This window comes from Oryctolagus cuniculus, chromosome 1, assembly GCF_964237555.1.
Source record: "Oryctolagus cuniculus chromosome 1, mOryCun1.1, whole genome shotgun sequence".
Taxonomy (NCBI): Eukaryota; Metazoa; Chordata; class Mammalia; order Lagomorpha; family Leporidae; genus Oryctolagus; species Oryctolagus cuniculus.
In genome coordinates, this window is record NC_091432.1 from 167,150,687 (window position 1) to 167,164,399 (window position 13,713).

The window sequence follows — 13,713 nt, forward strand, 5'->3', positions numbered from 1 at the left end:
GAAGATCCTTCATATACAAGAGATAATTAATTTGAAGTATTGGGACAATATCTGACATGTGCTTGATATGATTAACCATTATGTCCTCGTTAACTGCAAGAGTACATGGAACAATAAAAACGTTTTCATTTTGCATGTATTTGGGTTGGCAAAGTTTTGCACTGATTTTTATTTACATTTGCATTCTGACAATATTTTTAAAGTGTTTTATTTATTTAATTGAAAGTTAAGAGAGGTAAAGGCAGAGAAACAGAAGTCTTCCATTTGCTGGTTCACTCTCTAAGTGGCCACAACAGCCAGGGGTAGGCCAGACCAAAACCAGGAGCCAGGAGCTTCATCCGGGTCTCCCACATGGATGCAGGGGCCCAGGAACTTGGGCCATCTTCCATTGCTTTGCAAGGTATATTAGCAGGGAGCTGGATTGTAAGAGGAGCAACCGGGACTCGAACCAGTGGCCATATGGGCTGCCCATGCTGCAGGCAGCACCTTAACCCACTACATCACAGTACTGGCCCCTAAAAAGTGCTTTCTTCAAAGAATTTAAATAAAAAGAGAACATAAAATCTGTGCAGACTAAGGCATCTGTTTTTTAAGCCAAAATTCCTGTGAAGAGCTTGTACTGGAGGAGCTACACAGCTCTTTAGACAAGGACAAAAGGTCACAGCCATATGAGGAAGGATGGGTAGAGAAACCTTCCTTTCCTGTACCCAGGGCACGCCCACAGTCATTGTTAGTAAGTGTTCACTGCATGCTTATTTTCCCATCCTGAATGTTCTTAGATTAACTCCAGAATTCTGCAGGGTGAGAAGAAACACAGTTAATTTGCTTACTACATTGCTTTCTTAGCCTGATGGCTTGGCTAGATTACCATCTCAGTGATAATTAAAAATATTTTTCCTTTGCCGATAATTCTTATCTAATGAAACCAAGATTAAATTATGTGCTGGAGAACTCTATTTTATCTCTAAGTTTTTGATATAAAGAGAACAGATTTGATGTAGTTTATACATCTTTCATCCTCTCTTTTTTAAAAAAAAATCTTTGAGACAACATATTTTAATTTAATTATAGTAAAAGGCCCAGTATTCCATTAAATAAAGAGAAGTCTCTTTTCTACTCATACTCTGAAACAGAATTTTTTTTTAAGATTTATTTATTTATTTGAAAGGCAGAGTAACACAAACTGGGAGAGACAGATCTTCCATCTGGTGGTTCACTCCCCAAATGGCTGCAACGGCTGAAACTAGGCCAATCTGAAGCAAGGAGCCTGGAGCTTCTTCTGGGTCTCGCATGTGGGTGTAGGGCCCAAATACTTGGGCCATCTTCCACTGCTTTCCCAGGAGCATTATCAGGGAGATGGATTGGAAGTATGGCAGCTGGGTCTTGAACCTGTGCACATATGGGATACTGGCGTCACAAGCAGAGGTTTAACCTACTGTGCTACAACGCTGGCCCCTAAACTAGCATCTCTGAACTTCAACTTGAAGAAGCCCTAGCAGAGGTCTTGGTACTTTTCTCTCACATTTCCTTCTTGCCCGGCCACCACATTTAGATTTAACATAAAAGTTGGAAAGTACAAACAACTGTCTTGGAGCTGAGATCAGGTGGTCTCATTTGACAGTTGAGGAAACCAAGGCTTGGGGCTCACAGCATCTTGGACATCAGAAGGATCTCTGAAAGAAGCTAATCTGACCCTTTTCCCACTGCTTGACCAGAGGAAAGGTTAAAGTCGTGGCCTAGGCTCCACAGCTCCCATGCGATGGAACCAAAACTTGAACCTACTCGTATGACACCAGTGTTCTTTCGAAGTCATCTCTGTACCTGCTCAAGACTGTCTTGCCTGTGTGGGAGAAGGAAGTTCAAGTATCGTGCCGTGGGTCCACGGCTGGGACTGCAGGGGTTCTTACCTTTGGGGACTTGCGGTTGGTCCTGCTGTGGGACTCTGTAGAATTGGACCATTCAAGGAGGTTGCTGATGTTTACCCTCCGTAGTTCAAGGTGTGGCCCTGTAGGTGGGCCTGTGCATCCCCAAGTGGGAAGTGGTTCCTAGCGTCCTTTGGCTTTGGAGACTTCTCCAGGCATCTTAATCCTGTCCAAGGTTCTGACTCTCTCAGTAGGCAGAGAAGGGTTGTTCTTGGGAACTGGAAAATCGTCCCATGATTTCCTTGTCCTGAACCGTGTGTTTCCAAACTTGCTTGAGACCAAGAGATAGCATATCCATTTACAAGGCATCTAACTCCTGGGTGACGACAGTCACTTGAGGGTGCCAGGGTGCCATGTGAATCGCCCCACTTTCCAGCACTTCGTTGATATTTCAGTGCTTCTATTTTCTTTCCAATTAAAAAAAAAAGAAACCCTAGGGTACAGTTTGAGGTACTCAACAACAGCGTATTTTACAAACTTTTAATTGCCTAGTACAGTAACCTGTTTACTGTGTGTGTCACCCCACATTGCTTTCAGCCTGCTCTGCATGGCAACTCTTATTTTTTCTGCAAAAAGTCTTATCTGGCTGAATGTTAAACAATAGCAATAGCAAGTACATTTATTTCTAAAAGCCCTGCATTCATTTGGAGTGGAGATGACTAGAGGAAGAGTTAATCATTGTAATCTAAACCCTGAGATGGGGGCACATGGGGTTATTCTGCCACTCAACAGAGTGTCCTGGGGCTGTTTGGGAATAGAGACACATTTTTATTTTCACTTACTGAGTTTTCTTCGACATACAAGCCAGTTTACTGGAAGCAACCTAAATAGTATAAGAAAAAATGAGTGTTTGATTTTTTTTTAAGATTTACTTTATTTGAAAGAGTTACAAAGAAAGAGCCAGAGAGCCAGAGAGCCAGGGAGCCAGAGAGAGAGAGAGAGAGAGAAAGAGAGAGAGAGAGAGAGAAGTCTTCCATCTGCTGGTTCACTCCCCAAATGACCGAAATGGCCAGAGCTGAGCTGATCTGAAGCCAGGAGCTTCCTCTGGGTCTCCCACATAGGTTCAGGGACCCAAGGACTTGGGCCATCTTCTACTGCTTTCCCAGACCATAGCAGAGAGCTGGATTGGAAGTGGAGCAGCTGGGACTCGAACCGGCGCCCATATGGGATGCTGGTGCTGCAGGCTGGGGCTTTAACCTGCTGTGCCACAGTGCCAGCCCCGAGTGTTTGATTTTTGAAACCCTGAGCATTACAGAGCATCCTGATGGCATAATTTAGGTATGTTTGTACGGAACAGCTGAACACAGGCAATTGGTAAAGCAGGAAGTGAGTGCATCGTGCCTCTCAGTTAAACTATATTTATGTCCTTGATGTTCTTAACCATTCAGGAGTCTCTAATCCTAGGTTTTAAAAATACAAACCAAGTAGGATTGATAATAGAGTCGTTTTGCCTTTGTCTTTGCTGCAATTTGGGAAATGTTTGCATGCCTATGGTTGTTTCAACAGTGATTTAAAATTGTGCATTCACAGTGCAGAAATTCACTGAGTAGTGTGTACATGAAATTCAGAGATCAACGACAAGGTAGAATATGTAGGAAAATAAAGTTAAGCTAAGGGTAAGGTTATTATTCAGTGCATCTTAACCAAGTTCATCTTTTTGGTCCACTAGTGAGCATAGGAAATATATCTGAGATGAAATTTCTAGACAAACAATGAAGTATGAATTCTAGTATTTATTATACTTCAAGTGTCTTTCCATTGCCCTAGTGGTTTTTAACTTTGCTAAAACAACTCTGAATTTTCAGACTATAGGCTGCTTGAGTGTGTGAATTCCTGTATCTGATGATATCCTTGTTGAATCTCCCCACAATTTAGCCATTTCTCTTCCAGTTCCCATGTTACCCACTAGAGGCTGATGAAGGGGAATTTGTGTGAAAGCCATCCCAGCTCATTTATTTCTTAGTTTTTAAAAAGGGGAGTATGTGTTAGCAGGCGGGAAGGGTGCAGTAGTTAGATGTTATTAGAACTATTTGGAACAGGTTGAAGAGGAAATATTAAGAATTTGTGATTTTTAGTTATCAAAGTCATCATTAAATTGTGTTCTCTATATAACTCAAAGATTTTGTATAGGATTCTAGTTAAGGCAGGCTTTTTCAGAGAACATATAACCTTTCTTGATGGTGAACATGTCCCTACTCAAATAATTATAAGCCTCAATGTACAAGATCCTTAGGATCAGACTATAAAAAGTCTCTTGATCACATAAACTTGAACATGTTGTTATTGAGAAATAACTGAAAAGAATACAAAGCATTAGAGAACAAAATTGGCAGATAACATGGAAAATAAATCAGAAAGTATATTTTCCTGTTAAAATGATAAAATTTGTATAACCAGGGAAGAGCATTTATTGTAAGGATGATCATTAAAGGAGTACTTATAATAGAAATATGAGAAAAACTGATATGTAAATTATAGTAAAATATTTCCACAAGTAGAAAAGAATGAAAGTGGTATGTAAAAACAAAATACTTATATTTGATTGACTAAGATAAATATAATTGATAGGGAAGAAATGAAAGCAAAAATTCTCATGTCAAGAATATTTTTTCAGATTTACCAAACAATGTGTACTTTCTACTGGCTACCTCTCAAAATGTGGGTATTTTTTAAACCTAAATTTTATAGACTTGTGGAGTTCTAAACTTTTGCTTTCTTGCTGTTAAAATTTGTGCATTTGGAGTATTTTGCCACTGAAATTTATGCCGGAGAACTCAACAGTGTTTTTTTTTCTTCTTCTTTGCAACTCTTATTTTTCCTAGGCATTGTCATAGGAGTCTTGGTTCGAGAATACAGCAATCTCTCAACTCTGGATAAATTCTACTTTGCTTTTCCTGGAGAAATCCTGATGAGGATGCTGAAACTCGTCATTCTGCCATTAATTGTATCCAGCATGATTACAGGTACCTTGAGAAAACTGGTGTTCTCTATGGTTATTTAAAGAGAACTTTCCCAAGTTGTTCTTTTCTAATTTTGGAAAAACGAAATACCTTGGGGGCATGTCTCTCTGTCTTTCTCTTGCACACACACATGTGCGCACGCACACACACTCCTCACTTGGAAAGTGTATATTATGTTTCTGTCATTTGTGTCTGTAGCAGTGTCCACCACTGCTCCAAGCTTCCTTATCAGCATCTGATGTCTTTTGAGGAAGGTGCCACTTTCAAACATGTTATAAATACAATTCTATCTAGGGCACAGAAGGAAGAAAAAAGGCATAGTTGTCACTGAAATTTCAGCTCATGTCTTGAGGAAAAATGTGGCTGTCGATTTTGTTTGTGTTTTCTGAAGTTTTCTCATTCATTTCTCAACTGCGCCTGCACTCCTAAGAACCCCTCAGCCTCTGTCTTCAGTTCTCTCTGCTTATCCTCTCCGCCCACTTCCACCCGTCATGGAACTCAGAGCTTGCTTCTTATTCACCCTGGAAATTTGCCATGGGGACCAAGAGTCAGGTGCTGTAGCAAATGGTTAATTGTGGATTGTGCCAGTATTTTTTTAAAAGATTTATTTTCTTTATTTGAAGGAGTTACAGAGAGAGGTAGAGACAGAGAGAGGTCTTCCATCCACTGGTTCACTCCCCAAATGGCTGCAATAGCCGGAGCTGTGCTGATCTGAAGCCAGGAGCCAGAAGTTTCTTCGGGTCTCCCACGTGGGTGCAGGGGCCCAAGTACTTAGGCCATCTTCTACTGCTTTCCCAGGCCGTAGCATAGAGCTGGATCGGAAGAGGAGCAGCCGAGACTAGAACCAGTGCCCATATGGGATGCCTACGCTTCAGACAGGGCAATAACCCACTGCGCGACAGTGCTGGCCCCTGTGCTAGTATTTTTAACACCTGAACTTGTGACACAACTGCATTTGGAAATGGACTTTTCTCTTATTGATCATTATATTGCACGGTGCCTGTAAACAGCAAGATTCCTCGTGTAGAAAAAATTAATTTGGTCTACAAAACGGCATTTGTTGCATTTCTTATACTTAGCATAATTCTGGCAGCTGTTAAGATGTGACATGGCCATCACTAGTGTTGTCAGCTTGAAAATCAAGATTCTTTTTTAACTTTTATTTAATGAATATAAATTTCCAAACTACAGCTTATGGATTACATTGGCTTTTTCCCCCCATAACTTCCCTCTCACCCGCAATCCTCCCCTCTCCCACTCCCTCTCCCCTTCCATTCACATCAAGATTCATTTTCAATTCTCTTTATATACAGAAGATCAATTTAGCATATATTAAGTAAAGATTTCAACAGTTTGCACTCACATAGAAACACAAAGTGAAAAATACTGTTTGAGTACTAGTTATAGCATTAAATCACAATGTACAGCACATTAAGGACAGAGATCCTACATGAGGAGTAAGTGCACAGTGACTCCTATTATTGACTTAACAAATTGACACTCTTGTTTATGGCATCAGTAATCACCCTAGGCTCTTGTCATGAGTTGCCAAGGCTATGGAAGCCTTTTGAGTTCACCGACTCTGATCATATTTAGACAAGGTCGTAGTCAAAGTGGAAGTTCTCTCTTCCCTTCAGAGAAAGGTACCTCCTTCTTTGATAACCTGTTTGAAAATCAAGATTTTATGTAATCATACAGTTAGGAGTCTGCATATGTCTTCTTCTAGAACTTGTTTTTCCACTGGCACTGATCTGTTGACTCCTGGACATTGTGGGGGAAGGGGGTAGGGAGGTGTGGTTTCAGGATCTGCTTCATTCTGCAACTGCATTGTTTGGAGAGCTGTCACATTTGACCGTTGAACTTCCCAAATGCCAAACTCTGGTCAGTCCGGAAGCTCTTGGGAGCTTTGTTCTTAAATGATCCTAGTGTTCTTGACTTACTGGAAACCTAAAGAAAACATTTAATTTTGTTATTTATGTATTTAATTATATTTCAGAATGCCTGGTTTATTTTAAGCCTAGTGGCCTGAGAGACCTATTTAATGTCTGTTTATTTGTTAAATTATAATCAGCATTTGAAATTTGTAATATTTCATGTAAATATCCAGATTTCTACTTTCTCTGAAAGAATTAAGATCTGCGAACACTAGGGCCAGGTCTCCATCTGGAGCCAGGAACAGCTATTCCATTTAAGTAGACCAAATGCATTTGGGGATGCCAGAGTTTCTACCATCCCTATTGCTCAATACCTTGTCCACTTTATTCTTTTATATTTTCATCCTGGCCCTGTAGGCATCACAGCTTTAACCCCTTAGAGCTTTTTCCATGTCGAAGATTCTTTATTTTTCCTTTTCTCCTTTGAGAAAATGATGAAAACTCTGGGCTCTCTCCCAAGAAAAATATTCAGAATTGTGCATACACAGCATTTTGCATGCATCTGTACAACAATCATAAGCCTGATGTGTGACAATATTTAATTGTTATATCTATGGGGAAAAGTAAAGAAAGTTAATCCACAATTAGGCAGAAAATCTAAAACTCATGTAGTAATCCAGGTTTTAGAAAAGGTAAAAATGCATGCCTGAATATACTAGTTCTGTAATATAACCAATATTTGAATTCCGGGTGTTTTGCGTGTTGTGCTAGCTCAGCCTTGGAAATAATCTAGGAAAATAATTTACAGGTCTCAGCATTCCAGTGGCATAACCTGGCGCTTCCAGAATAATAGCACAGACCCAGTCACTTCTAGACTCACTTCTTCCCTACCCCCACTCCCCCAGTTCCCCAGCATAGTCTGGAGATAAAGATGCAAAATCACGGCCGGCGCCGTGGCTCAACAGGCTAATCCTCTACCTAGTGGCGCCGGCACACTGGGTTCTAGTCCCGGTCAGGGCACCAGATTCTGTCCCGGTTACCCGTCTTCCAGGACAGCTCTCTGCTATGGCCCGGGAGGGCGGTGGAGGATGGCCCAAGTGCTTGGGCCCTGCACCCCATGGGAGACCAGGAGGAAGCACCTGGTTCCTACCATTGGATCAGCGCAGTGCACCGGCCGCTGTGCGCCGGCCACGGCAGCCATTGGAGAGTTAATCACCGGCAAAAGGAAGACCTTTCTGTCTCTCTCTCTCACTGTCCACTCTGCCTGTCAAAAAAAAAAAAAAAAAAAAAAGTTGAGATCAAAACAAGGTTATCAGTGGTTCAGTCTGGGTGATAAGAAAACAGGACCCATTATGCTTTCCTTATTTGAAGGTGATTGTGCTACTTTGGTTTGTTTCCATGCTATGCATTTTCTTATTCTTATAAGGTGGGATGGATCCTGCTCCGTGTGTCTCAGACTTTGCCTGTGTTAGTTGCCCTGTTCCCCCTCACAGCTCTCCTCCCTGTCCCCTCCAGCTCACTGCCCTTTACACCCCTTCTTACAGGTCCTTCCTCCACCCTGCAGCAGGCTTCAGATTCACCCAGAAGAGGCCCACAGAAAATATACAGGGAGGACAATTTTCCTTTCTTTTTAAAAAAGATTTATTTATTTATTTGAAAGACAAAGTGGCAGAGGGAACTGTAGGGAGAGACAGAACGATCTTCCTTCTTCTAGTTCACTCACACAACAGCTGGACTTGGGTCAGGTCAAAGCCAGGAGGCTAGAACTCTCCTCAGATCTTCCATATGGCTTGGGCCATCCTCAGCTGCTCTCCCAGGTGCATTAGCAGGGAGCTGGATGGGAAGTGGAGCAGCTGGGACTCAAACCGGTGACCATATGGGATGCTGGCATCACAGGTGGTGACTTAACTCACTGTGCCACAACCAAGTCCCAAGAAGGGAAGTTTTCACATTACAAAAGCCTACCTAATTTCACAGATCAGTAGCTTAATTGATAAATGTATTAGATCAAATAAGAATGTATATGGAGGGGGCCAGCGCCATGGCTCACTTGTTAATCATCTGCCTGCAGCGCCAGCATCCCATATGGGCGCCAGGTTTTAGTCCCAGCTGCTCTTCTTCCAGTCCAGCTCTCTACTGTGGCCTGGGAAGGCAGTGGAGGATGGCTCAAGTGCTTGGGCCCTGCACCCACACATGGGAGACCAGGAGGAAGCACCTGGCTCCTGGCTTCGGATCAGCACAGCGCCAGCCATAGCGGCCATTTGGGGGGTGAACCAACGGAAGGAAGAGCTTTATCTCTGTCTCTATCTCTCACTGTATAACTCCACCTGTCAAATAAAAAAAAAATGCATATGGGAAGTTGGGTGGAGAGTGGGAAGTAATATATGAGTTCCCTAGGGATACATACATTGGAAATAGACAGCAAGACACCAACACTAATAATCTGTGCTTCTGCATCAGGGAACCTATCTGGCCACATTAATAGGTAGGGGGAAAAGTTCTGCCATTAAGCCATCTAATGACATAAAAATACTCTACAGCCACTTTGTTTCCTGTTTTTTTTTTTTTAAACAATAAGAATCCCTCTTTATGTGATAATGAGGTTAATAAGTCATGTTAATCAGGGAAATTTGAATATGTGCTAGCTATTCGATAATATTAAGAAAATGATATTTTGTTAGAGGTGATAATGGCATATAGCTGTGCAAGAAAATAACTTTTTTTAAAAAAAGATTTATTTATTTCTTTGAAAGGCTGCATTTACAGGAAGAGAGAGAGCTTCTATCCACTGGTTCACTCCCCAGAATAGCCATGGCTAGACCTGGAATGGTCCAAAGCCAGGAGCCAGGAGCTTCTTGTGGGTTTCCCACGTTGGTGGAGGGGCCCAAGCACTTGAGCCATCCTCCACTGCTTTCCCAGGTGTGTTAGCAGTAAGCTGGATCAGAAGTGGAGCAGGAGAGATTCGAGCCAGCCCCCATATGGGATACCAGCACTGCAGACAACAGTTAACCCGCTGAGCCATAGCACAGACTTAGAAAATGACCTTTTATAAATGCATGTGGAATTATGTATCAAATAAATGATATAATGTCTCAAATGTCCTTTAAAACAGGAAAAAAGAAAGAGAAACAGCATTGTAGATGCAATCTGCAGGCATTATCAGGCAGACTGTGTGGGTGCTAACAGACAGAACACCACCTACCGTTTATACCCCATCCACACACTCTGCCGTGCAATCCCAGTCCAGATCTCACCAGTCACTGAGATTAAATTCAGGTCATTTTTTTAAACGATTTATTTATATGAAAGGCCCAGTTATGGGGCAGTGCAGTGGGAGGGTGGAGAGAGATCTATCTGTGGATTGACTCCCAAAATGGCCACAATGTCTAGGGCTGGGCCAGGCTGAATCCAGGAGCCTGGAACTTCATCTGGGTCTCAAACCTGGGTGACAGAGGGCCAAGCACTTAGGCCATCTTCCCCTGATTTTCCAGGCACATTAGCAGGGAGCTGGATCAGAAGTGGAGTGGTGGTACTCAAACCAGCGCTTCTATGGGATGCCAGAGTCGAGTCCCAGACTGCAGCTTAACCCACTACACCACAATGTTGGTCCAAGTCATGTTTTCTTTAATACCCAAATTATGATGAGCAGAGCCTCCTGTGACCGGCGTAGGAACAGAACAGCCCCCTCCATGCACTCCCGTGCTCTCCCAGCATGGTTCTGTGATGCTCTTGGCCATGCTCAGGAAGGATCCTCCTAGCCTCTTGCCTCCAAGCACCACTCCACCCAGACAGGGGCACCTGACACCAGGGCCTAGGAGGCCCAAGCTTTGCTCTCGCACAGGCCTTTCTGTCCTGACCTGGGAGGCAACCTCTTCCTGGGATGCTTGCTGTGGTGGTGGTGTATGGAGAAACCATCTCCCCTGCCATGCAGCCACAAGGGCTGGCCTTGCCCTGTGGGCCCCATCAGAGAACTCAGGTAGACCTGGTGTCCCAGTTCCTGCCAGTTTGTTGTAAACCCACCCTGCTTGCAGGACTTGGTGTCTGTCCAGGTCGGGTTTGGCCAAGTCTTTGCCAGGTCCTGTGCACATTTCTTCCAACAGAGCAAGGAGAAATACATTGCTCACCATCCCTATGACACCTGAGCCCCAGGGTTTCCTACAAATGCCTACTGGCACAAAAGCACACAATCCTCATGCAGCAGCACCAGTTACAAGTGCATTCCAAGTTTATCCTCTCCGCTCCCCCCAAGCCACTGGGAGTGACTTCTAGCACTGGTCCTGCCTCCCAGGCAAGGTAAACACAAAACCCTAGACAGCAGGAGAAAACATTTGCATTCTGTTGATCAGTGACTTCAGTTTCCTCCAGAGAGCACTGGTTGGGTAATTAGATTTACATTTGTAGGCAGATTCTCTGAAGATAAACTTAAGATCCCACCCTTAGGAGTTTTTTTTTTTAATATTATTGAAACTTTTCGGTGATTGTCACTGCTGCATCTGCATCTGGATTTCAAAATTTTTAGGATTTGACCTCAACCATAGCAGCATTTTCTGCTACTTTTTAACAACAACAAAAAAATCCTTATATAAAAGCTTAAATATAAGTAGTGTAGGTTAAACAGCAGCCAGATGTAGAAGACATTTGTGAGTCAGTTAGCTCCCAAGCAGGGGTCAGCAAGATTTTTCTCCAAAGGTCCAGGTAGTAAGGATTTTAGGCTTTGTGGTCCATACAGTTTCTGTCCAGCCTCCCAACTCTGGCTGTCATAGGTACAGCAGATAAATGATTGGAGCATGGCTTTGTGCCAATAAAAACATTTATTTACCAGAACAGGAGGCCAGGCTGAAACTGATCTGCTGTAGATGAAAGAGAAGACTAGATTCTGACTCTCACGATACAGTCTAGTTGAGATGGAATCCCTGTGACAAGATAAATCACCACTCTACACAGTGGGTATAAATGCCCCGAAGGTGGAGCAGAATAGAATCAGCCAAGGTTTTGGGAGACCTTTACTGTTGAATTCGAGCTTTGTAGGAGAGGACATGCTTGGATTTGGGCTGGGGAAGGTGTTGTTTAAAGGCCTTGCATTACTTTTCTCATGGTATCTGGAAGTAATCCCACATCCTCCATGGCAAATGATGTGGGTGAGAGGGCATTAATTTCTTACTCTAGCCTCTTACCGTACACAAAGACCAGAATTCTGAGTACTGACCTATGTAAGGTAAATTTTATTCCAAAGATGAGAAAGCAAACACACACACACACGAGCATGGATTGCCCAATACAAAAAAAAAAAAAAAATACCCATCAGGAGTGGGCAGTGGGCCAGAAGATTGCTGAAAGGAGGAGGTGTGGAGGAAGGAAGACAGAAGGGATCCCTGGCAGCCGCTCCACTCCTGGTTTTCGTCCCTTTTATGAGGTCAGGGTGGTGCGTCTCCAGGAGTGAAGTTCCGTGTGGAGATCAGTATCCATATTTTCGTGGCTTTTCCCCCCAAGTACTGTATGAAGCTCATCCCTCCCCAGAAAGCTGGCATTTTGACTGACAAGTAGGAGGATAGAATTTCACATTGGGGCTTGTGACTCCCAGCTCAATGATCCTAAACTAACTTTCTGCCTGTTTGTCCTACATCAAAAAGAACCAGGTCATGTTCCTCCCTGAAATAGGATCCAGTTGTATTGAACAAATGTTTGTTTGTTAACCACAACTGCATCAAAACAGACTCACAGAAAATAACCCTAAGAGAATAAGGTTCTGTCACCCACTGGGTCATGCACTGGAGGTCTTCTGATAGCCAGTACCAGGAGGCCCCCTATTGGCAAGAGGATGTAGGGTTTGAAGATGCATGATCACTTGGTTATACAACTTGCTGTTAAATATAAGCTGCTACTGGTTAACAGGGGTGGTGAAGAGCATTTAGTGTCAGTTTCAGCTTGGGAAAGCACAATGCTTTTCTTAAAATATCAGTGGTCTGTTATTTACAGTTTCTATGAAAATTATCACTTTGAGCAATTTATTGACTTGAAAATCTCCACTAGGGGAGGCAAGATTGTAGCCCAAGACTACAGTCTGGGAACAAACTTCTTGCCTTTTTGCTACATCCGGAGCCAATGGGCTCTTCCTGCATCTTAAAGTGCTTCCTTTCTATTTCTCTAGCCCTGTCTGGAAACCAGGAAAGCAGAATGGCCTAAGCAGATTTACTGACATGCCTTAAACATTTCCCTAATATCATCAAGAAATTTGTGTTGAGTTAGAGCCCAGCTATTGAAGTTTGATTTCCACAATATCTTTGATCCAAAAACTAGAGGAGCAGCACGCAGTGTATAAGGAATAAAGTTCCCATAATGAATGTGCCACCTGCACAAATAATAAAATACAAAGTACCAGAGATAAACATGCCCGATTTCAGTCTCTCCCAGAGGCAGTGCAGCCTGGAGAGACAGCCGTGAATGAGCACTCCTTCTGCCTCAGCTGGTGCTGGTCTGTTTCACAGCTCTGTTCAGCTGTGAGATAATCTGATTGTGTTTCATGGCAAAAAAAAAAAAAAAAAGAAAAAAAAAAAGAAACCATGCAGGGATTCTACTGGACCTCTTACATTGAATGCACAAAGCTGAGAGACCATTTATTCGTTCCTTCGTCTTCAGTGAACCAGGCTTTGTGTTAGGCACACAAGATACAAAGTTAAATCCTGTCCCAACAAGAGAAAGAGCACACATTACAAGGCTGTGGGGTAGTGCTTTGTGGGAATGAGGACAGTGGATGAGATGGATGAGATGTTGGGATGTGACTTTAAAAGATAGGAATGAAGAGAAAGAGGGAATATTTTACACAGAAGGAAATAGCAGAAGGCATAGTGTCTTGGGAGGACCATGAGACTTCAGCAGGAATGCCTGGACCATGGGGAGGAGAATGGGATGGAGGGGTGAGCATGCCACTTTGTTGGCTCCATGTGCCTTGCTCAAGGG

The 13,713-nt window shown here is 42.9% G+C and overlaps 1 protein-coding gene across 1 annotated transcript in view; it reads left to right on the forward strand.

Moving 5' to 3' along the window:
• The window catches only part of SLC1A1 (solute carrier family 1 member 1), an 83,983-nt gene that overhangs the window by 33,996 nt on the left and 36,274 nt on the right, over positions 1–13,713 (forward strand). The window contains 1 exon segment of the mRNA NM_001082249.1: positions 4,745–4,885. Within this exon segment, the coding sequence (NP_001075718.1) occupies positions 4,745–4,885 (141 nt within the window).